This window comes from Muscardinus avellanarius (assembly GCF_963383645.1).
Source record: "Muscardinus avellanarius genome assembly, chromosome: 5".
NCBI classification, from domain to species: Eukaryota; Metazoa; Chordata; class Mammalia; order Rodentia; family Gliridae; genus Muscardinus; species Muscardinus avellanarius.
In genome coordinates, this window is record NC_137790.1 from 19,628,861 (window position 1) to 19,654,638 (window position 25,778).

General features: G+C 41.0%; 1 protein-coding gene across 9 annotated transcripts in view; it reads left to right on the forward strand.

Moving 5' to 3' along the window:
• Positions 1-25,778, forward strand: part of APP (amyloid beta precursor protein) — a gene marked incomplete at its 5' end in the record, with an annotated part of 275,766 nt that overhangs the window by 241,619 nt on the left and 8,369 nt on the right. For 6 of the 9 annotated variants that reach the window (XM_080696688.1, XM_080696690.1, XM_080696692.1 and 3 more), the window contains 4 exons: positions 4,114-4,338; positions 11,777-11,830; positions 18,017-18,117; positions 21,893-22,039. In XM_080696688.1, the coding sequence (XP_080552814.1) occupies positions 4,114-4,338; positions 11,777-11,830; positions 18,017-18,117; positions 21,893-22,039 (527 nt within the window). The remainder of the gene's footprint in view (positions 1-4,113; positions 4,339-11,776; positions 11,831-18,016; positions 18,118-21,892; positions 22,040-25,778) is intronic. The other 3 variants (XM_080696689.1, XM_080696691.1, XM_080696695.1) reach the window with 1 other exon arrangement.

Sequence of the window (25,778 nt, forward strand, 5' to 3'; positions counted from 1 at the left end):
GTCATCTGTCTCGCCCTTAGTTTCTTGTCCAGTTTCTTGTCTAACTTGAGAGAGGAGTTCAAGGGGAGAAGGCATATGAGCAGGCCTTAAGGAATTTATATAATTTAATACTGGGTATGGTGGCACACATCCATAGTCCCAGTAATTGTGAGATGAAGACAGGAGGGTTGCAGGTTTGAGGACAGCCTCAGGAACTTTGCAAGACCTGTTTCAAAATAAAATCTTTTAAAAAGAGCAGGAAATGTAGGTCAGAGGTAGAACACCGTTGGGTTGAATCCCCAATACAAAAGAAGGAGAAAGAGAAGGGGAAGGAGAAGAGGAAGGGGAAAAAGAGGAAGAAGAGGATGTCATATAATTAAGATAAAGATTCTCCAGTAGCAGGAACAGAGCAAAGGTGTCTTGGTGGAAATACATGGTCACTGTGGGGCTAGCCACGGCTGGTCAGCCTGAAAGAGATGTGGTATCATCAATGAGGAACTGTGAGCTCACGTCACAGGAGGCCTCCAGCATCTGGCTATAGTTATATTAGTTGAGTAGAGAACAAGGACCCATTGAGATGGGGAGGGGCAAACTTCAGTATTAGAGAAAGATCTAGGGAACAGTGAAGAGTAAAAAATAGTATGCTGAGCAGTAACCTAGTCAGTTTGTGCTACACTAACAGACTATCTGAGACTCAACAGTAGAAATGTATTTCTCACTGTCCTGGAGACTAAAGGTCTATGATCTAGATGTTGGTAGGTTCCGTGTCTGTGAGGGTCCATTCTCTCTCTGCTTCCAAAATGGTGCCTTGTAACCGCATCCTCCAGGAAGAACAAATTGTATGTACTCACATCACGAGAGAAAGGAAAAGCCAGAAAGGACCTAAGCCAGTTCCCTCCAGACCTGCCATGAGACACTAACGCCATGAAGTGGGGCCTTCATGACTTAGTCTTTTCCCAAAGGCCCCACCTTTTATTACTACCACAGTGGGGAATAAATTTCAACAATAAGTCTGGGACCACAGCAGGCACCAAGGAGACTGTCACAATTATCCAGGCAAAAAAAATGATCAAGGTCCAAAGATGAGGGGTATGGAAAAGTGAGAGGGAAGTAGATGAGAGAATTCAGAAATGGAATGTACGAGTTGTTAGCAGTGTTGCGTGTGAGTCAGGGATGATTATGACAATGTCAAGTCTGAGGCTGGGATAGTAGAACTGCTACCATTAGGAAATGAGAAGGCAGAATGGAGAGGAAAGGGTTCTATGCCAGCTAAGTAACCCGGATTAGAAGGGAGTTTTAAGTTAGTACGTCCACCCAACTCCTGGAAATGTATAGAGTGGAAGAGAAAAGTCAGACCTGGGAGAATACATTTCAGATCCATCCAGAGAGAGGAGATTCTCAAAAGATTCAAGCCAGATGGGACTTCCACAAAAGAGAATTATAGAAAGAGGTACAACATGAAAATTATAGAGACCAAGAGACTGGAGTGAGGAGGAAAATTATTGAGATATATCACAGGGGGGAAGGGCAGCACTGTGTGTGTCAGACAGAGGAGAAATGTCCATGTGTACAAGAAGATAAGAAGATGTGCGGCAGTGAATACCACAAAGACCAAAAACAATGTGGCCCCAGCTGAACCAGCAGCTCTCTCACTGAAGAGGGTTATGTTTTCTCAGGATGGGTGTGTAAAGAGTCAGGGTATGATGGATGTTCAGTGGTGAAGAATTGACTAGAATGCACAAAGCCCTGGGTTCAGTGCCCACACTACCAAAAAATAAGTAAAAAAAAGGGATATGTAAGTACCTATAATTATTCCAGAATATCCTGACTTCAGGACAGTAAGTGGTTAACGGTTGCAAACATAAGATTTATATAAAAGATATGCCCATTTAATTTATTAAATCAGACATTGGCTAAGTTATTGGCCATTACTATGACTTTGTAACACAGGCAAAAGCTAGAGGAAATCTACCAAGGGCCTTTTATCTGTGTGGGTAAGGTCATTTCAAGCTTCAAATATTGAATTTTAGAATGGTGTCACAGTGAATAGGTATATATTATGACTTAAATTAGGCTTCAAAAGGACTAATTTGCTCCAGATTTTATCATTTTAAATAATCTCTTGCAATAAAAGTGACTCTGTGGAAGGATATTAATCTGGTGCTTTAATGCTATCTCATCAGCTTGTTTTAATGGGTATATTTGAACAGAATTTTAATCTGTCGGGTAAATTGTGCAGTTTTTGTCAACTTGAAAGAGAATTTGAAAGATGATAGTAAAATGATACAAATCAAATTTAAATTCTAATTTTTCTTTCATTTTCTTCTGCATTAATACTAGCCAGTAATTGGTTTGAAATAAATAATACAGTTAAACTTTGGCACAGGTATGATTCAAAAATGAGATATTCTGAATAGTCAAATATTATTGTTACTAGCACATATGCTATGAGTCTCTGGGGAAATATAACAGAAGTCTGGTGAATCTTTGGTAAGATACTAAGAGACTTGCAAACCTTGTGATCATTTTTTAAAGCAGTGATTACGCTAGATACAAAGTGTAGCTAGCCCCTCCCACTGAAATGCCTTTTAATAATGAAAAGTATGATTTGAACATTTCACTAGTTCACCAGAACGTTAGATGAGTCGATGATGTTCCACAAAGTTGGTTTTGGTTTAGTCTGTTTTTGAAAGGGAATACTAATAGCATTTTTTGGAAAAGAGAAATTGCAAAGGAGAAAGGTGAGCTCTCCAGTCACATGTAAAATGCTAGAAGGCAGGAATGTTGAAGCCGGAGAAGGCTGGGCACATTGTCAGGGTTGCATCTGGGAGTGCAACGTGGACCATTTTTAGATCAGGCAGCGCCCGGCAAAAATTTGGGGAATGCAAATTTTTTTTCAACATTAAGTGATGAGAACCATTTAAGAATAGAGCAGACTGTCGGTCCATTATGCTTTTCTTTTGTGTGTGTGTCTGTGTGTGTGTGGTACTGGGAATGGAACCCAAAGGTATTCTACATCTGAGCTGCACTCCCAGCCCTACTTTTTTATTCTTTATTTTGAAACAGGATCTCACTGAGTTGCAGAGGGCCTCACTAAGTAGTCGCTGAGGCTGTCCGCGAACCACGATCCTCCTCTCTCAAGCCTCCCAAATGCTCGGATTACAAGCATGCGCCACCAGGCCCATCCCCATTATGCTTTTCTTATCCACAGACATGTTTGAGGAAGACTCCCCAGGGTCCCCAAGAACTGGGTATGTTCGTTGGCTGAAAAGAGATTATCACTTACCTACTGCTGACACTCTGCCTCTGTTAGCTTTCCATCACTGTGACAAAATACCTTAAGAAAAACTTAAAAGGTCAAAGTTTTATTTTGGCTTACAAATTTGGAGGTGTCAGACCTGGTTGGCTGGTTCCAAGGCAGAAACATCAGGGTTGACGGGTGTGCTGCTTCCTTCGTGGCAGCTAGGAAGGAAAAAGAAAGAGAAGCCGAGGACAAGTCACAGTCCCTACGCATGCCCCCTCAAAGACCCACGCCTTCAACTAGGTCCCACCTCCTACAGCTTCCACCAACCTCCCAAGAGTCCATTCAGCTCAGCAGATCTATCCAGAAGTTAGTGCCCTCGTGTAAAATACATAATAATTAGTTTTCCAAAAGCCCAACCTCTGAACATTGTGGACAAGCTTCAATACATGGACCTTTGAGGGACATTCACTGTTTTTCACAACACTGCCCCCAACGCTACACCAGAGCACACTCCTGATTCTGTTCTGATCAGCGGATACTTGGGGAGTCTGTAGAGAGAAGGAAATGTAGAGAGAAAGATGGCAGCTTAGCTCCTGACATCTTTCACCTCTAGGAGGATTGGTGCAGCCATTCAGAACATCCGCCAACTGCCCTTCTCCCTGGGTTCAAGTCCTACCAGGGACACTTTCCAGCTGTGACTCTGTGTAAGTGACATAACTTGTACACACCTCAGTTTTCACATCTGTTAGATGGAAATAATGACAGTACCCACATGGTGGCCCTACGTGACATCAGGTCACGCCTGGCGGACAGTCTGTAGGAATTGCTGCTGCTGCTGCTACCGTTCTAATCATTGTTACTCACCCAGGGGATGGTTTGGTTTTGTTTAGATGAGCTGCTGCAGAAAGAACAAAACTACTCGGATGATGTCTTGGCTAACATGATCAGTGAACCCAGGATCAGTTATGGAAATGATGCTCTCATGCCCTCTTTGACCGAAACAAAAACCACCGTGGAGCTTCTTCCCGTGAATGGAGAGTTCAGCCTGGACGATCTCCAGCCCTGGCATCCTTTTGGTGCGGTGGACTCCGTGCCAGCTAACACAGAAAACGAAGGTAAGAGTTCCCAGAGGGGCTAGATCATTCCATGATGTGCATGCACACGTGCACTGTGTTTTGGAGTGGTGATTTTTTAATGTGATAATACTATTTTTACTTTAATTTTACTTTGATTAAGAAGTAGATAATAGTATTAGTAAAATAACATTTATTGCATAAAGATAATTTTGATTTTTTTTTTGTAGTACTGAGGCATTCTACCTTCGAGCTGCAGCCCCATCCCTATTTTTTGTTCTTTATTTTGAAACAGGGGCTCACTGGATTGCAAAGGGCCTCTCCAAGTAGCTGAGGCTGGCTGCAAACCGCGATCCTCCTTTCTCAGCCTCCCAAATGCTGGGATTACAAGTGTGTATCACCATGCCCAGCTTGATAATTTTGAAATATTAATATCTATAAATAATGATAATGGGTTATTCTTTTTATTTTTTATGATACAAAGCAAGGAAACTGCTATGTGTTGGCAAAGATAACTCCCATTTTATAGGTGGCAAAGGGAATAATGATACCTACTTAGAATACTTTTGAATAATGTGCCTATTGGTTACCAGAGATTCAGGTTTGCATACCAGGGAGTATCATCCTTGGACTTACCAATCTTATAGAAAGAGGACCCACATGTATTATTCAAAAAGCAATTCTCGCTGGACGTGGTGGCGCACGCTTGTAATCCCCACGCTTGGGAGACGGAGACAGGAGGATCGCGCAGGTTTCGAAGCCAGCCGTGCTGGTTTAGGAGACACTGTTTCCAAAAAAAGATATAAAAAATAGGTCGGGAGTGTAGCCCAAAGGTAGGAACCCCAGTACAGCCCAAAAAAAAAGGAATTCTCTACATGAAAAATTATGTGGCAGTGTCATTCCACTAATTTTTAATTTCCCCATTCTCTTCTTTTTTTTTTTTTTTTTTTTTTTTTTGGTGGTGGTACTGGAGTTCCTGGAAACCCTTCTACCTCCGGGCCACATTCCCAGACCTATTTTATAGATTTTTTTTTTAATTTCAAAACAGGTCCTCTTAAGCCAGCACGGCTGGCTTCAAACCTGCGCGATCCTCCTGTCTCCGCCTCCCAAGCGAGGGGATTACAAGCGTGCACCACCACGCCCGGCTCCCCATTCTCTTCTGAAACATATAGATGGGTATGGTGATACTCACCTGTAGTCCCAGCTTCTTGGAGGCGGAGGCAAGAGGATCACTTGATCCCAGGAGTTCAAGACCAGCCTAGGCAACATAGTGAGACCCCCACCTCAAAAAAAAAAAAAAATTTAAGTTATAAAATATGAAGAGTGAGCCGGGCGTGGTGGCACACGCTTATAATCCCAGCATTTGGGAGGCTGAGACGAGAGGATCGCGGTTCATGGACAGCCTCAGCTACGTAGGCCCTCTGCAACTCAGGGAGACCCGGTTTCAAAATAAAGAATAAAAAATAAGGCAGGGGGTGTAGCTCAGAGGTCGAATACCCCTGACTTCCATCCCCAGACCCACACACACAAAAAAGAAGAGTGAATACATAAAAAGCTTGTACTGTATGCTATATATAGTGATTTTTTAATGACTGATTTTTAATAAAGAAATCGAAGCACCAGAAAACAGTTCTTGAGTGGTAGTTTCTTGGTAGGAATTTTAAAGAAATGCTTCCTCCCTGAGAGATATTTTGTTGCTTCTGGAATGAAAGCCCAAATAGCTTTTTTTGAGAAAGTAGCCTAGAATATCCACCTCTAAAGGAAACAGGAAATCAGATTGAGTGTACTGCACTTAGCCCATCAGAGAAGTTTTGATGGGGCTTGCACAATGGAGATTTGACAGGCACCAGATAGTCTTTGTTGGCTATTTATCTCTATGTGAAAATTCAGATTGCATTAAGTGTTAAAGGCAAAAATCGAGAACTACATATAAATAAAATATAAGTTTCTTTAAGACCTAAATAATTTTGTGTTTAGCAACTTAAATCTATAGCAGCAATCAGAATTCAGGGACATATTACTCTCCACGCTTTTTCATAGTTCAGAGAAGTAACATTTCCCTCTATCAAATATATGCAACTGGATGACATAGGTTTTCACAGAGGTTTCTTAGCAGAACTATATAGGTAAAAGCATCTTTTACTTGGTTTTATCATGTGTATGTGTTTAGAATTACAAGCACATGAACAACTAGATTTTTTTAAACCAATAACATGGTTTTTTTAAGAACATAATAGGATTTTACCTGTGGCAAGCTTTGATGATAGTTTCATATTTGTAATATGGTCCCCTTGTAAAATGCAATCAGTGTGCTCCTCAGACTAAATCTAAATCCAATTTTATAGCTTAAATGTACTGGACAAACCTTTTTTAAAGAACTACTGCAGAAAATATTTGTATAGAGTATTTCTATAATTTGTATAGAGTATTTTCTTAAGTTGAGAAAAGGTACCTTATCATCGTATTATCACAAGATACAAACAGCAATATTAGGCATGACATACAAATCAAATCTTCACCATTTATTAAAATTATTTCTACTCAGCTGGGGATGTGACTCAGCAGTAGAGTACTTCCTTAAGAGGTATAAAGCCCTATATTTAATCCCCAGCACACCAAAAATGAAAAAGATATTTTGCAAAAAAAAAATTGTATAAAAGTAAATTAATGACATTTGGCTATCAAAGTCTTGGGTAGCTTCATAATTAAGTTATATTATTACTAGGATGCCGGTTGTGCCATTTCTCATAGGTAGATACAGTTTTGCCATTTAAAAGCTTATATCATTCAGCCAGGTGTGGGGAACACACCTGTAATCCCAGCAGCTTAGAAGGCTGAGGCTGGAGAATCAAAAATTCAGGGCCAGCCTGGACAACTTACTGAGACCCTGTTTCAAAATAAAATTTATAAAGGGCCAGGAGTACAGCTCAGTGGTAGTGCATGTTTAGTTTCAATCACCAGTACCACCAAAAAATAAAAATGAAAAAAAATCCTCATTATTCAATCGCTAATGAGAATGAATTTTTTGTATGGAAAATGTCCGTTCTCATTTTCTAAGTTAAATGTGCTAGATTGGTTCTTTTACTAGTAACACACATTGATGGAGGCCTCGGCCCTAGCAGACAGTCTGTGCACGTGCACACACCCTGAAGCCCTTGGGAATTGCCATGGTGCTTCACTGGGCAAAGTCCTTGGTTTGCTGCCTTTCAATTCTTGACCAAGATTCAGCTGTTACATCGATTGCCTAGGCTTCATCAGAAGCTGAATGTTCTTGTTAAATAAACATCTACTGTTGATCACCAAAATCTCACATCAACATTATTGGGAGAGGTTGGATTCGTAGCTCAGAAGTAGAACTCTTGTCTAGAATATAGTTCAATTTCTAGTACCCCAAAATATGCAGTGGGGAGGCAGTAGTTCTCAAGATATCAGAGGCTTGAGTCGTGGATCTCACCTTTATCCTATCCAGTACCCCTTTTATAATATGATAACACTCATCAACAGTTAATCTTTCTGTTTCTTGCATTCTTTTTTTTGTTGTATGGAGTATTGAACCCAGAGCCTTGCACATACTAAACACAAACGCTACCACTGAGCTATACCCCCAGCTCACAAAGATTAATCTTGAACATAACGTAATATTTACTGCGCTCAGGCCAACGCCTAGTGGAAACAATGACATAGCCATTTGGTTATCCTCACATAAATGTGACAAATACAGCTGCAAACTAACATTGAAGACTGCTCCAGTGATGCAGGTCCCACAAGCAGCAGAAACATCAGCAACATGATAAACAGCGAACAGCTCTTAGGAAAGCTCTGAATAAAACAGTCTTCCTTGAACCACTCAGTATTGTTCTTCTGGAACGTCCAGGTTACATTAAAAACTCTGCAGAAGGTAGATGTGAAAGAATAAAAAATGGGGCTGAAGGTATAGCTTGGAGGTAGAATGACCCTGGGTTCAATCCCGAGTGACACACACACACACAAACACACACACACACACACACACACACACACTGCAGAAATGCTCTCTCTTTACATATATAATTGTACTAGTTTCTGGATTCACACTGCCCTAAACATATCCAGTGGGAAATTAGAAAAGCACATAAGGTATGAGATATGTTGGGATTGCCCCATGTGTACCCTCTGATATCATTGATCCCCACCCACTAGATGCCAATCACTTCCTCTCTCTGCCTAGCCTAGTGACAACCAAAAATGCTTCTACACTCCCCACGCATCCCAAGAAAGAGTAAATACTCCTCCACACTCTTGAATGATGGAGATCTGAGATTAAATTCCAGCTCAGCTACATGATTATAAGCAAGTTACATAGCCTCTCTATCTGTTGCCTGGTCTGCAAAATAGGCTGATATTCACTCCTATCTCAAAAACACAGTATGAGCATTAAATGAGCCATCAGGAGAAGGTTTTAACAATGTACTTAGAAAGAACACAATATCCAGTGGTAGCTTGCCTTTCTTTCTTTTTTTTTTTTTTTTTTTTTTTTTTTTTTTTTTTTTTTTTGATGGTGGTACTGGGGTTCCTGGAAACCCTTCTACCTCTGGGCTACACTCCCAGACCTATTTTTATATATTTTTTTTAAACTGGAACTAGAACCTTATTAAAGAGACTTTATCTTCATCCTCTCCCCTAGATGAATCACCAAATAGTCCAAATAATAGAGCCTTAAAATGAATGAATATATAACAAGCCATACGATGATACCGACCTAAAGATATCTTCAGTCTCCTAGAACTTTGCTCTTTGTTAATTTTTCTTTTTGTGGATCTGTGCACACCCACCAGGCTATTGGAAATTCCTAAAGTTGTCAAAGGATTTTCTTTCATTGCTCACGTGGTCCTTAGCATTTAGCTTCAGTGTTTGCCAGAAATGTGGCGTTTTTCTCAAGAACTCTCAGTCAAGTTCAGAGGAGGCGCCGATCCCTGGGCATTTCATTAATTTACATTGAAAACAATAAGCATGTCACAAGTACAAAGATATCCAGTATTATAAAATCTTTTCTAGTTTTTGAGTCAGAGAAATCTATAGGAATGACCTCAGAGATGGTGAATGTTGTTCTGTTCGAATGTCTTTTACACTTCTCTTTATGCACATTTGATACTTTTCAATATATTCTTTTGTAATGATTATAGAGTAGTTTTATCGTTTGGAAGTTTCTTCCATTGAGTGTACACATTTGAGCCCTGGAAAATCTTTCTCTACTTGTGACAAATTTAAGGTTCATAAGAAATGTGATTGGCCAAGAATATAGAGAAAACAAGTGGTGGCACTGCAGTGGACCCTGAGACCATCCGCTCCTTATCCTACTTTTCAACCACAAACGTAGTTGTTTCCCACTGCATCAAATGCACGTGTTCTAATAATGTGACTGTGGATGGGTGTGATCGCCACCACTTCTAATGCACTAAAAAGTATTAGAGAATCATCATCCATGCAGCAATAGTCAGTACAGAATATTTCTAATAGGATTTTTTAATAAATGCAGTTAGCCGGGCATGGTGGCGCATGCTTGTAATCCCAGTGCTTGGGAGGCTGAGACAGGAGGATCGCACAGGTTTGAAGCCAGCCTCAGCTACTTAGTGAGGCTCTCAGCAACTTAGTGAGACCCTGTTTCCAAATAAAGTATAAAATAGGTCTGGGAGTGTAGCCCGGAGGTAGAAAGCCTCTGGGTTCCATCCCCAGCACCACGAAAAAAAAAATGCAGTTATATAGTGTTGGGGAGTTTCTGAACCAGGCTTTAAAAGTTGTGTTTGTTCCTCACTACAGTCGTAAGACACAAGATGTACCTTGTGTCATTTTCCATATGGAGAAACCACCTCTGACATGGTTGTTGGCCCAGGTCGCAGACCTTACAAATGCGTGTCCTGGTTTAAGCACCATCTCCCTTCTTCATTCTCTTCCACGGTGCTGCCGGTCTCTGCATGAGAAAGGACAGAAACGCTTTCCTCTTTTGGCGCATCTAAATGTCTCCACACTCTGAGAAACATGATTTCCTCATCGTTTGAATATGGAGCTTGCTGCCACTTTCTTCCCCCTCACTATTCCTGCCAACGTGTGACATTCAAGATTGATTTGGGTTTGGACAGGCATGGTGGCACACTCTTGTCATCGCAGTACTGGGGAGGCTGAGACAGAATGATGGCAGGTTTGAGACCAGTCGCTTAGCAAGACACTATTTCAAAATAAAATAGAGTGGGGGATTAGCTCAGAGGTAGAATCCCCTGAGTGTGATCCCCAGTACCAATAAATGATAAATAAGTAAATTAATTAATAAGGCTGAGGTTGTACTTGGAGGTAGAATTCCCCTGGTTTCAATCCACAGTACCCAAATTTTTTTTATTTGAGTTTATTTTTTTCTGGAAATGTTACTTTATATATTTTTTTATTGGTGCAGTGTAATTATACATCTTAATGAGGTACAAGATTGTTTGGCTTATGAGCATCAGTAAATTGTACGGTTGAAATGTTGGTCCCAAAGCCATCCCATCCAGAACACCTGTCTTCCCTCCATACCTATGCTCACAATTTCTTACCTTGATACTTGCCAGACCTCATCAAAGGGCCTTTTCCTTCTCTCTTGGCTTCATTTGCCCTTTGACTATTTGTTAATCCTAAAAGCTTCATTTCTCACTTATTATTTTCAAAGACTGGAATAAGCCCAAGGAAGTACTTTCTGACAATGAGAACCACTTTGGACAGGCCAGGTGATGGTGAGGAAGGACAGGTACTATTGTGCCGCTCACAGGGTTTTCTCTGGGTCAGATCCAGAATACATACAAAGAAATAATTGTGAATGTTGGCAAATATAATAGGAAAGAATCTTACTTCACACATTTCAGCTAAATGTCATCTATCTAGTGGAAACCAGCCTTTTAGGAAAGACAGAGATGCTGGCCAACCTCCTCTACTCGCAAAAGAAAGACAAAATTGATTTACTAAATGGCAGATTACATGATGAAACTTCACTCTGCTGATAAATTCATATTTGCATTTCCTCTGGAGATTCAACAGAATCCTTTTGTAGTTAATTAACTGTAAAAGAAGATAAGATTGGACGGTTGTAAGAGGGGTTATCTTTATGGTTTTCCACTGGGTTGGGTATAATCTATTTGATTTCTAATCAAAAGCCAAGAAACTATCTGCAAACTAGCTCAGAGTAAAATCCACCTTCCCAACCCCTCTCCTTTGAAGTCACTTCATATCCTGGTGAGTGATTTTATGGGAAAACTACGGAGACTGGGTTGGCTCACCAGTGGCGATAAGCCTTTTGAAGTGGTACCTCTCCCGTTCCATGATGCCCTGGATTAGCTCACTGAGTTTCTTTTCTAGCTGCTCCTGGTTAATAACGTGTAGATTGCACATGCTTTGCGCTGCTCTGTGTTCGGGAGCCGCGACTCACCATCTTGATTTGTCTTGTTTGCTTTCTGTGTCTCTTGCTTCCCGCACCCAGTTGAGCCTGTGGACGCCCGCCCTGCTGCCGACCGAGGACTGACCACTCGACCAGGTATCCTGACTTCTGCCTCTCAGCATCCCGCACTTGAGCTTGAGCAGACGGGGTCCTCTTTCTCCATAACCAGCCCCTCTAAATTGGATGTGTTACCGAATAGGATCTCAGATGACCTTAGAAACCAAACTTTGTAAAATTCTCCTTTGCTTCTCCTTACACTTCATTTGCCAACTTCCTAATTAAGCCATCTATTTTTTTTTTCTTTTGCTTGTTTCTGAGTTTTCCTTTTGAAATTTCAAAGAGAGTCCTTCCAAATTTGGGGTTGTTTTCCTTTCTTTTTTTAAATGGAGAGAATTATGTAGAACCTGCCCTCAAAAATGGAAGCCAGACACATGCAGACTCCCTGGTGGTGACCTGGTTCCTACTATGAACATCTCTTTCCTTTCTTGTTTGGTATCTACATGGGTCTCTTTCTAACTAAATTGAGCACAAACTTCAGTTAGTTACTTAAGTAGACATGCTTTCCTAAAAGTACCCAAATTGGTATATCTCCAGAGCCAGAAATACTTTTTCTCCTTTGTGGGTTGTATATACTTACTCTCAATGAGTGGCTAAAATAACACAACAGATGTATATGCATAATTTTGCAGAGAAGCCCATTTTTTATATTACTTACAAATTTCATTAATACACATATAGACACTTGTTTAAATTACAGTTATCCAAACACTAAGAAAAAAAATGCTAGCCAGGCATGGTGGCACATGCCTGTAATCCCAGTACTTGAGAAACTGAGGCAGGAGGATTACAGGTTTGAGGCCAGTTTCAGGACCTGGTTAGCAAGACCCTGGTTAGCAAAATAAAAAGGGCTGGGGGTGTAGGTTGGAGATAGAATGCCCCTGAGTTCAACCCCCAACACAAGAATATGAAGAAGGAAGAAGAGGAGGAAGAAGAAAAGGAAAATGCATTTCCCCCTCTGTTCTGTATTTAACCTGTGGCTTGAACTTAGTTTTAAGAATACTGTTAACCACGAGACACACAGACATGCCTAGAATCTGCTCCATGACCTCCTTACTCAGTGGATAGTACCCATCGTGCTCAGTAAATCAGAAAGAAGGCGGAAGTTATTGAATCGAAAGATTCCATACATTCTGGGGACAGTTTGCTCCCCACAGCCTGTATCTTCTCGTATTTACTTTCTTCTGTGTCCTCACGAGGTCCCAGGCAAGAGTCAGGGGATGAGCCTTCTTTGGAAACATCAGCAGACAGAGGTCTGCCCTTGCGCTCCTGTTCAGATACTGTCAGGAGCAGGGCCAGAAACCGTCCCGTCCCCTCTCCCTACAGAGACAGTCTTGAGCCCAGGCCGCCGCCAGTCACAGTCGTGGATGAAGACTCCGAGAGCGCTTCCGTGTCGTCTTCACGCCCTCGCGCCATGATGCGCAGTGGCAGGAGAGACAGCGGAGTGACGCGTCTTGACAGCTGATCTCATTGGTTTCATGAATCTCTTGTCTAGAGGGCTTTTAAGAGAACTTAAATTATTGCAAGGCAGAGACAGTTTCACCTCTCCTAATGTCCTCCTGATTGTCACTGTCACGTAAGTGAATTCAAGGAGCCAGCCACTGACATCCCCATTTGCTCAGCCAATTGGTGAGGCCCCGGGCTGAGGGTTAGTTCAGTTCTAACTGTAACCAAAACCAGCCGTGGTCAGTCTTTTGCCTGGGGACTGTTTTTCATAGCACTTCTGATTTTATTTCTAAAATAAAAAACTTACCATCTACAGGGAAGTGTGGTGTAGAAGCATTTAACTTCTACACCACACTTATTTATTAAGCAATTGATTAAGTTCCTTCATTGTGCAGGCTGTGCCTACATATGTTCCTGTTGAAATAAGGGGTGGCTTAACAGCCAATTTTTTTAAATTAAATCTAACATGAAAAGGACATTTCCATACACTGGCAAACAAAATCAGTCTGTTTTAAGACAAAAACTAGAGAATAGCAAATGCTGTCATATAGGTGGGAAAATGCCATCAAAAACCTTTGTTGGAGCCAGGCGTGGTGGCACACACTTGTCATCCCAGCATTCGGGAGGCTGAGACCACAGGATTGCAGTTCGCAGACAGCTTCAGCTACTTAGCGAGGCCCTTCGCAACTCAGTGAGACCCTGTTCCCGAAATAAAAAAAGGCTAAAAAATAGAGCTGGGGATGTAGCTTGGAGGTACAATGCCCCTGGGTTCCATCCCCAGTACCGGAAAAAATTAAATCTTTGGTGTAACAATAACAATAATATTCTATTTTGATACTTCAAAAGGACCAGAGCATTAGATTTTGCAAAGAACCAGAAGAAATTAAGTGATACGTTCCCAGCTCTCAGGAGCCTGAATAGAATAGAAGGAACACGCTTTGCATATTTAGGAAGATGAGGTAGAATTCAGAATGTAGAGAAATACAAAGCTACATAAGTGCAAACAAGAATGCTTTGTGATGTGAGCTGTGAGCAGATGCAGTCCTCACCCAGGGCTCACCCAGGGCTGTGTGAATCGCAGAGCTTCCTAAGAGAAGCTTCCAGGGAGGTTGTGAAAGATGGAAAGTACACAAGTAGGCAAGGAAGAGAGCATTTCTCTACAGATGGGAGAATTCCTGGGCCAGGCTTCCTTGCTCACACCCTGGAAGACTTGTGGTACCCAAGGAGATTGCCACTGATGAGAAAGAATGTTCACATGTGAAGGGAGGAGGACTCTAGTTTTAGAGTTTCAGTGTTTTCCGGCTATGTATTAGAATAGGTAGAGGCTCTCTATTTTCATGCCTGTACTGAATCTGTCAATCATTTGGATTAATTTCACTGTTTTGGAGCATTAGTTTTGGTTCTTTTTCATCCCATTTTATGAAGCCGGACACTTGAGTCTAATGTGTCAAATTATATCTCTGGAGTTTCCAAACTGAGAAATTCTCCCAAGGATTGCCCTGTGTCATCATTTTTTGAATAATCACTGTGGTCACTCAGAAACAAGCAAGGAAAGGAGTTTGTTTTTGGTCTTCTCTCACCCAAAGCTGTATAATTATGCTGAGAAAAATGACTTCTTGACCTCCATCTCTGAATGTTGTAACTTAAACGTAGTCACATAGAAGCCACGGTACTGACAGAGGCGATTTCTGGACGTAGTCGCCATAATAGCTGCTACTCCTCCTGGCTTATTTCCAGGGACAAATAGACTCTAAGGGGTAAATAGACCCTGAAGGAAAAGTTACAAGAAAAATACATTAGCAGGCTCTTCACATCAGGTAGAAAGCTATTCTTTCCTTTATAATGTATTACCATCCATCTCCAGTCCTTGACCCCAGCTATGTAAGAAGTATCATAAAACATAACTCCCCTTCCCCTCAAAGGAACGAAAGCCCCTTCCCACTCAGTGACCACTGAGAGGGAAAGAGGGCAACAGTCACCAGGACTTAGATTGGAATCAGGACAACTCAGAGAAGGCTTCTGCCTCCCTGTACTCAAAGGTCCCTGCCATTTATTTAAAACTACCTGGCACATTTCCTTACATGCAGTACCAGCTATTATTGGTGATATTTGCCTATATGTCCATGCTTATTAATTCTTTCTTCTTTAGTGAGATGTGTTGAGTGTGTAGAAAGACTTCACTAAATGACTGTACATGATAAACCAAAATGAACTAACAAGAGCTCTTTCTGCTGAAAGGCTCTCAAACTAATGACTTATAAAAAATTAATTATCCATCATCCTGACTTGTCAAGTAAATCTAATTTTTTATTGTCTTTGATCACCAAAAGTATTCTCAGTATCCTTTCAGAAATAACATGAGCTAGCAAGGCACTATGGTACATGCCTGTAACCCCAGTACTTGGGAAACTGAGATACAAGATCCCAGGTTTGAAGTCAGCCTGCCTGGGAAACTTAGCAAGGCCCTATTTCAACATTAAAAATAAAAGGGGTTAGGGATATAGCTCAGAGGTGAAGTGTCTCTGGGTTCAATTCCAGGGTGGATGGAAGGAAGGAAGGAGAGGTCTGCAGTTCTCCTGCTGTAATTAAAAGCCAGATCTTGTCAGAGGACCAGAGTTAAAGTGATGAGAGATACAGACAAGCTGCTATGCTTTGATTATGTGCTTTATGCCTCTATTAAAGAGAATGATCTTCTATAAAAGGAAATTGGAAGCCCAAGATAAGAAAAGAAAGCATCAGACCCCTTTATGTTACATGTTGTTATGTAACAAATAGTCCAGAATTTAACTGCTTAAAAGATGCAAGCATTTAGTTTCTTACAGTGCTTGGTATTCAAGATTGAGAGTGTGGTTTAGTTGGGTAGTTCTGGCACAGGGTCAAATGTTGAAGACATTGTCAGAGCCATGGTCTTCTGAAGTCTCTACTGGGGCTAGTGGCCTTTAAGGCTACCTGAGTATGTTTACAACATGGCTGCTGGTGTCTTCCATACCATGTGATCTTAGAGACAAAATAAGAAGAAAGCTTCACTAGCTTTTATGACCTAGTCTCCAACATCGTACACAGTCATGTTGACATATTCTGTTCATGTAGAAGGAAGTCACTACATTCCGGCCCAAATAGAAGGGAAGGGAATTAAGTTTCACCTCTTAACTTATTGAGGAATATCAATAAATTTGTGAATATGTTTTAAAAACACTGACCCAGATGAACCCCAAACTAAGAACTTGAAGGTGAGATAGAACCATTCTTCTTGGGTTTTGTGGAATGCTGGAGAAGAAGGGGGAGGTAAGGATAGGAGAATGTAACTCTGAAATGAAGAAGGGTGAGAAGATAGTGTCCCCGTCCATAGACCACTGGGAGATTGGCATTGATCATGGGTCTCTTTTTTATTAAGTTACAAAATGGAAACCTTTTGAGCAGTTGGACGAGAAAACAGTGATGGTGTCACACTCAGCACGGGCTCCATCAGCTTTGTCAAATTATCCTCACTTTCTGTAGGTGTACATTTGGGGCTGTAGGCATGGTGCTTTTCAGTATCGACAGGTGCATGACAAGTTTCACAGCACCTTGTAGACGAGATTGGAAGAGTGATTAGACCAACTGCAAGAAATTACTTCCCAGAGGAGATGAAGTTTCTTAGAATGTGTAGCCCAAGAAAGAGAGGCGTGTGCAGTAGCATGTTGCCTGTCCTCTGGAATCTGACGTGCCTGGACAAGCTTATCATGGAGAAGAAAGGGGACCAGTTTACCAGGTTGAACCAAGTTCAGTGGGTGCGACTCTTAAGGAAACTGATGTTGGCCTAATAGCAGAAAGGCTGCCCTCATAGGCAAAATTCTCTGAAAATGAAGACAAGCTAATATATTCCCCCGTGTTCAAGCAGCAGCTGAAAATTTGCCCCCTGGGTGGAACCACACTGTAAAGAAGATTTTCAAAGTCCTTATTCTAAAATTCTGGGTTTTTTTTTTTTAATATTTGAAAGCTACCATATGGAAACTAATAGTTATCCTCTGTGCTCCCATTTTTGTTTCTAAAATACCTTTGCCTCTTGTTTCTAAGCCTGAAATTATTATTTGAATAATGAAATTCATCAGAACAATTGGTGTAAGAATCATACAGCAATTTGTAGAGAAGGGAGAGTTAGCAGGTTATAAATTCTGGTAGTCCCAAAGAAGCATTTTAAAAATCACACACTGCAGCTCTACATTCAGCAAATGAACCAATTACCTGCAGTGTATATAACTAGAATGCTTAACTAAATAAATTATATAAATTTTACAATGCTCCATTGCATAGATAGGTGAACATAATTTACTTGTAATTAGAACAGCGCCACTAAGTAGCAGTTTTCTTCTACTGGGTAATTAATGATCATTTTTAAAAACGTATTTTTTAAGTAATGAGAGCACATGGAAAAAGACACATAACAGGCTAAATCATAAGTTACTAAGCCAATATTTTTAGGAACAAATACTTGCCAACCTCACAACCAGTATTTATCGTCCGTCTCTCCCTTTTTTTAAGTTACCACATGTGTTTAAAAGGCTTCAGAAGTCTGAAGTTCACATTCTTCAATCTTTCATTTCTTTTTGTTCCAAATAAGCAGTGGTTAACAATTTAAATACAGGATGTCATTTTTTTTTTTTTTTCTTAAAGAAAGCCCTCAATCTGTTTGCCTCTTACTTCAGCCCTAGAAAGAAGTTTTGGATGGCTTTTTTTGTCTTGCAATGTTTAAGGTAAAACTAATTGTCCTGTGTTTGTAACTGTGGCCTCCTTCCGTAGGTTCTGGCTTGACAAATATCAAGACGGAAGAGATCTCTGAAGTGAAGATGGATGCAGAGTTCCGACATGATTCAGGATTTGAAGTTCGTCATCAAAAACTGGTATGCAAAATGACATGTCTCTTCCCACCAGCCACAGTTTGTCTTACCAAGCGACCTATTAAATCTTCAGCATTCGGTGCCAGAAAGCAAGTTAAGGACAAGATAAAAATAAGAGTAAAACATTTGCCCGTAGGTTCATCATTAAAACATGAAGAAGAGAAATAGAGGCTTTGGCCAGATGGCGGCTAAGCCCGTGTAGAACTGAAAGTAGAATTAATTTCTGTATAACGCCCACGTTAATTAACTCGCACTCTATTTTTTCCTAGGGAAATAGATTTATACAAGTCAAGCATCTCTAGTACCCAAATCAAAAATGCTCCGAACTCCAATACTTTTTGAATACCAATGTAATGCCACAAGTGAGATCAAACAGTTTTGTTTCAAGCACTAAAGTACCTAAATATTGTACGAGATGACCTTCAAGCTATGTGGTGTTTAAGGTGTATATGAAACATATATGAATTCTGTGTTTAGGTGGAGTCCCATCTCCAAGATGTTTCATTGTGTGTATGCAAATATTCCAAAATCGGGAATATGTAATAACTTTTGGTCCCAAACATTTCAAGCTGAAGGATTCTCAGCCTATAATAGATTCTGTTTGAAGGAACAGTCTCAGGGAAACACCTGCAAACACTATAAGGTTTTATAGCACACTTTTTATGGCCATTTACTTAAATTCCCATCTGCAATTCTCTCCCTTTCCTCCTTTGTCTGCCCCTCCAGCCCTCCCTTCCAGCCCCCGCCACAGCCTCTCACCATCTCAGTTCTCTTGCAAGAGGAACATGGGACTCTGGGAGGTGGGTGGAGGTGGGGGTGGGCACAGCCTGCGCCCCATCCTCCCAGTAGTGACAAAGGGTCAGGAAAGAAAGACAGCAGCTTCCTTTCAAACAAAGTGGCTTCTTCCTCTTCCTCCTCCTCCTCCTCCTCTTCCCCTTCCCCTTCTTCTTCTTCTCCTTCTTCTTCTTCTTCTTCTTCTTCTTCTTCTTCTTCTTCTTCTTCTTCTTCTTCTTCTTCTTCTTCTTCTTCTGCTTCTTCTCCTTCTTCTTCTTCTCCTCCTCCTCCTCCTTCTCCTCCTCCTCCCTTTTTTCTTCTCCCTCCCACCTTCTCTCCTTCGTTCCTCCCCCTCCTCCTCCTCTTTCTCCTCCTCTTCCTTCTCCTCTTCTTCTGCTCCTTCTCCATTTTCTTCTTATTCCTCTTCTTTTTCTTCTTCTGCTTTTTCTTCCGCCTCTTCCTCTGCTTCTTCTTCATCTTAAGAATTGCATGCAGGGCATGGTGGCGCGCACTTGTAATCCCAGTATTCAGGAGGCTGAGACCGGAGGATTGTGGTTCACGGACAGCCTCAGCTACTTAGTGGGACCCTCTGCAACTCAGTGAGACCCTGTTTCAAAATAAAGAATAAAAAAATAGAGCAGGGGGTGTAGCTTGGAGGTCGAATGCCCCTGGGTTCCATCCCCAGACCCTCAAAAAAAAAAAAAAAAAGAAATAGAATTGTAACCTATAATAAGACAAGCATCTTTGAAGGCAGGCAGCTTCCATAGCTATATAAAACCCTTTTCAAACACTTAGAAATTTAGACAAATCAAATACTGGATTATGTTAGGTTTCTTCGTGTTATCAGTAAGCACAGTAAGCGGGTTAAATTTCATCGCACGTTCGGTGTTGCACAAAAAATTGGGAAAGAGAATTCTCATAATAATAATGCTTTTGAAGTACTCTCAAGCATTTAATTTGGGGTGTGTGTGTGTGTGTGTGTGTGTGTGTGTGTGTGTGTGTGTACACATGCCTTTGCCTTTTCAGGCGACAGATACCTTTCTAGCACTCCTAAGTTTACAGATCCTAGTACTAATCTCCCAAAGAAATACCTTTATTATTTATGCCTCTTTTCCCTCTAAATTACTGTCACAAATCCAAAATGGACCAGGGATGCAGATTTGCATTTTAACTGCCATGAATAATTTTGCAAAAAGACACTTGGTCTTTGAAGCATGGTTTTCATTAACACGAAAATCTCGTATTAGTTATCGGGAAATCAGGGATGTTCTTAATCTGGCTGATGCTGAAGAGTTTTTTGAAAACTGGGGGAAGTGCCGAGGAACTAGAAGCTGGTGGGACAGAAGGCTCAAGATTAATGTGCAGATTCCCGTCTTCAGGAGGCCATGTCATAGAAGCCCTTCTCAATAATTACACTAACTCCTTTAACGCGACAGTGACTAATGGCGGCGGCGGCAATTAGGGAAATGGGTTCCCTCTGCTGAACTAGTTGATAAGATAATGTACTATAATTAGTGCAATGAATATTACAAAATTACAGTATTTTCTTAAAGACATAGGATATGTCCAGGCTCCCATTTATCCCTGATTACCTCATACTGGTATCATTAGCTAATTAACGATTTCCTTTTATAAATATGTTGAGCTAGCATCCTTGTTTAATAAAGGGACTGATTGAAAACAATTCTAATCTTGCGGCAGATACACCATGCGAAACATCCTTTTAGAAATCCCCTCTGTCTGCCATTGCTGATAGTGCCTTTTTAGATTGCTACAATGATGGTTTCAGCAATGAAAATCAGTCACTTGACTATCTTGAGGCTGTTTGGAAAGAATTACATAGGGAGCTGTTTCCAGCAACTTATATAACAAATGTGGTATATGTTTTATTATTTTTTTCTTTTGATCTGGAATAAGATCATCTCCTTATGTAACAAAATGATAAAAGCTACAGTATGCATCTATTCTTCTATTTAAGTAGAGTGAGAACATAATGACCTGCTTTTGTAAACAATATGAAGGAATATAATACAATATATTCATCATACTGAATATATTTCTTCTTTACAGTGTTCTCCATGTTTAAAAAAAACATAGAATACAAATAAACAACAAGAACAAAGCATCGCTTTAAACTTGGTTTTTGCGGACAGCCTAGGAAGATAGTGTGAGCCATTTGTGACCATTAAGATCCTCTGTGCCTATTACTTCTTCGCTTTGAAATAACATGATGCTTTTAAAATGCATTCTGCTTCTCAAGGTTAATTAGGACCTTACTGAATTACTGTGGCTAGCAGTAGGTAACAAGATGTCTTTTTTTCTTCAGTTTAGCTCCTCTGTATCAGAATGCTTGCTATGTATTGAACACGTTCCTCCAATAAACAAGAACATATGCGAGTTTGGAAAATACCTAAGGCAGAACTACTTAGAATTGCCTATCTGGTCTCCCAGCTTTAAGCCCCCTGTGACTGGAGACTGCTGACCTCTTTTCCTAATAATGATCTATGCCTTAATACTTACTAGATCCTAAACTACCCTCCCACAGTATGTTCTCATGTCAAAGAGTTTCAGGTCCCTGTAGACTTTTTATGTATGATGATGGGGAACTGGGGAAGTTATGCACTATTCATCATCATGTAGACTAGGACTGTCATTGTTAGTGACCACCAACTCAGACTTAAGAGTGTAAGATTGAGCTGGGAATGGTGACATAAGCTTGTAATCCCAGTACTTGGGAGGCTGAGGTAGGAGGATTACAGATTCAAAGCCAGCCTCAGCAGCTTAGTGAGGCTTTCAGGAACTTAGTGAGATTCTGCTCCCAAATAAAATATAAAATAGGTTTGGAGGTGTAGCTCAGAGGTAGAAGGCCCCTGGGTTCCATCCCCAGTACTACAAAAAAATATGTGTAAGATTGAGTTAGTACAGATGATGTACTGAAACTTTCCACATACCTCACCCAACCGTCTCTTGTAACTAAAATCCTTTCTCTTGATTTGTTTTCAAGGTGTTCTTTGCAGAAGATGTGGGTTCAAACAAAGGTGCAATCATTGGACTCATGGTGGGCGGTGTTGTCATAGCAACGGTGATTGTCATTACCTTGGTGATGCTGAAGAAGAAACAGTACACATCCATCCATCACGGAGTGGTGGAGGTAAGTAAACGTGGAGGCATGTTTGCTGGCAGCAGTTAAAGAAAGGTTGGGAGAAAAATTATGCTGGGTATTAGTCTAAAGGATAATCTAAATACCTCTTCTTAAAGAGAATCAATATTTCTCCATGGTGCTCAGACGGCAGCTATCTAAGCTTATCCTGGTTTTCATTCATTTCAATTTATTGTTAGTATTATGATTAAGGCACTGACATTGTATGTTGTTATGGCAATTTAAATTTGCACCAATATTACCAGAATAATACTAATGATAATGCCAAGCATTTAAAATATATTGATTAGCCAGGCATGGTGGCGCATGCTTGTAATCCCAGCATTTCGGAGACTGAGACCGGAGGATGGCGGTTCGTGGACAGCCTCGGCTACTTAGTGAGGCCCTCTGCAACTCAGTGAGACCCAGTTTCAAAATAAAAGAATAAAAAATAGGGCAGGGGCTGTAGCTCAGAAGTCAAATGCCCCTGGGTTCCGTCCCCAGACCCCGCAAATAAATATATATATATATTGATTACACTTGATAGGTGCAGTAGTACTTGGGAGGCTGAGATAGGAAAATCATTGGCTCAAGGCCAGCCTCAACAAAACCCTGTTTCATAAAAATAAGTAAATAAATAAGTAAATAAGTAAATAAATAAATAAATAAATAAATAAATAAAAAAAAAGGAGCTGAGGTGTCACTCAGAGGTAGAATTCCCCTGAGTTCACTCCTCAGTACCAATATGGTTACCCTTAAATACAAACAACCATAAAATAGTATCAGACATCAGAAAAAGAAGGGTGGGTAGATGCTTTGATTAAAAAACCCTACCCACATTTATTCCTGTATTTTTATCATAACTAGTCTAACCTCGGCCGGGCGTGGTGGCGCACGCTCGTAATCCCCGTGCTTGGGAGGTGGAGACAGGAGGATCGCGCAGGTTCAAAGCCAACCTCACCGGCTTAAGAGACCCTGTTTTTAAATAAAAAATATAAAAATAGGTCTGGGAGTGTAGCCCGGAGGTAGAAGGGTTCCATCCCCAGTACCACCAAGAAAAGAAAAAAAAAAGAAATAGTCTAGCCTCTAAGTAAAATCTGGTAAAGTCTCTTAACCTTTAAAGTTTTTGCAGGAAACCATACTGTTCCAAATAGCTTAGAAAAACACACAGGATTGTGTTTTAAGATGTCGTTCCACCTATGACTCTGCTCTTCCACCCCAAGAACACCTCATTTTCAAGTTGTTAAAATAGTGTACCTGGATGTGGCGAGAAACACACTTGTAGGAAAACACACTTGTGGCAATCACAATTACTGTACGAATGTTTCTCTTGTAATCTTTCTCTCCATAGGCCAGTCTTCCTAAGAGGAATACATAGCATAGAAGTAGCGGGTTGTACCGACAAGACAAAAATAGCTGTAGTCTTCAAATATAACTTCTTAAACTCAGGATATAGAAATAGAAAAAGAAAAATTTTACAAGCATTTTCTCTTGTGCATGTAAAGTACAGTTTAAATAGAAAAAAAAATATTTAAATCTCACTGTATGTGCAGCTTTGTAGAGTGAATTAAAACATTTTGTGTGTGTGTGTGGTATTAGAGGTGGAACCCAGGGGCTTTCTACCTCTGGGCTATACTCCCAGACCTATTTTATACTTTATTTGGAAACAGGGTCACTAAGTTGCTGAGAGCCTCACTAAGTAGCCGAGGCTGGCTTCGAACCTGTGTGATCCTCCTGTCTCAGCCTCCCAAGTGCAGGGATTACAAGCGTGTGCCACCACGCCCTGGCTTGAATTAATACATTTTGAAGATGTAGGGTTTTTGAGCTGAAAGCAGTCTCAGTGACCAACTTGATCTTATTTTCTGGATAAGAAAACAGAAGCCAAGACAGAAGCATCTGCTCCCCTACCTAGTAGGGCCAAGGTCAGAGTCCAGGTTTCCACACAAACCACCCATTACTTTTTCCATCACAGTCCAGAGATTCCCAGTGAGTTGAACATCTCACTAACCCCAAGGAAATGTACTCTGAACCATTCTTTAGGGGAGCAGGAACAGTCTAAATAAACTAAATTTGTGGCCAAATGTCTGGTTCGTCCCTTACCATGTCCATGAACAACTTATTTACAGAGCTGTTTAGGGGCCTTGGATTCAGTCTTATTTCCCTGTTTATACTGGTGCAGATGTGCTGAAGGGCAGAGTAATGAATGAAACCCAGGAAACGACAGGCAGGTCACAGGAGGAGAAGGGCTGAATGATTCACAGGATATTACATGTAGAAAACAGTAACTCTCATCCAATTTGGGGTTTAATACTCTCTGTCCTTCAAAGCAGCTCCAGGTGTTATTAGCAATCGTGTGTTTCTCTCATTTCTACTCATTAACTTTTTTTCATTTTACTATTTATTTTATTTATTTGGGGGGTAAGGGATATAAGGGTTTGAACTCAAGGGTGTTCTACCTCTGAGCTACACCTTGAACCCTGTTTATTTTGAAACAGGGTCTCACTAAGTTGCTGAGAGGTCAGTTTGGGCTGGCCTCAAACCTGTGGTCCTCCTATCTCCTGGGATTCATAGGCATGCACCACCACATCCAGCTATAATGTTTTTCCATTTTAATTCTATATTTGGAAAACAATGTTTTCAAAGAGTTCCTTTAATCTCACTAATTTAATCTTTTTTCTTTTGCGGTACTGGGGATTGGATCCAGGGGCGTTTTACCTCCAAGATATATCCCAGCCCTATTTTTTATTCTTTATTTTTGAAACAGGGTCTCACCAAGTTACAGAGGGTCTCACTAAGTAGCTGAGGCTGTCCACGAACTATGAAACTCCTTTCTCCGCCTCCCAAGCACTGCCTTTTCATTCATTTAATTCTACTTTTTTTCATTAAAGCCTTTTTATTTTTTATTGGTGCATTGTAGTCATACATCTTAATGGGCTAAAAGATGGTGGAGACACACATGCACACATCGCTCAGTTAGCCCTTACCGAATTCCCACCCCATTCCCTCCCCCTCCCTCCTTCCCATTCTTGGCTTAATCACTAATTCTACTTTTTAATGGCCTTGCACTGATGAATCTATCCAAGCAGCAATATCTCATCGGAAATATTTGCCAGCAGAAGGGCCTGTCTTTGATGCCTCAAGCCCAGTAGCCTGTCGTGGTTTGCTAGGACTGCCACGCACAGACTGGGTGGGATAGACAAAAAACACGTGTCTCCTCAGGGTTCTGGAGGCCAGAAGCCTGAGCGCAAGGTGTCCCCAGGGCGGGTTTCAGCTGAGGGCCTTTCCTCGTTGGCCGTCTTCTCCATGTATCTTCACATGTCTTCTGTGTGTCTTACCATGTCCTGATCCCTTTACCACAACAGCTAATTTGGATTTGGATTCACCCTAATGGCCTAACTTAACCTAAATTGCTTCTTTGTAGCCTGATCTCTAAGTACAGTCACAATCTTGACATTCCGAGGAGGTGATCAGGACTTTGATATAAAAATTGGAGGCAGACACAGGTCAGCTCATAAGAGCCCACTGATGCTGGGCAGAAAAGCCTCTTCCTCAGCTTCCTCTCCTAGGCATGCTTGAGACTTATCAGAGATACCTTACTCAAAGGACACATCTCCAGGCCTCCCCCAAGGATGCAGAAGTCCCCGATAGGAGGTTCAGAATCTGAGCCTTGCACGTTGCTGGGTGTGATGGTGCACGCTTATAATCCCAGCATTTGGGAGACTTGAGACAGAAGGATCGCGGTTCATGGACA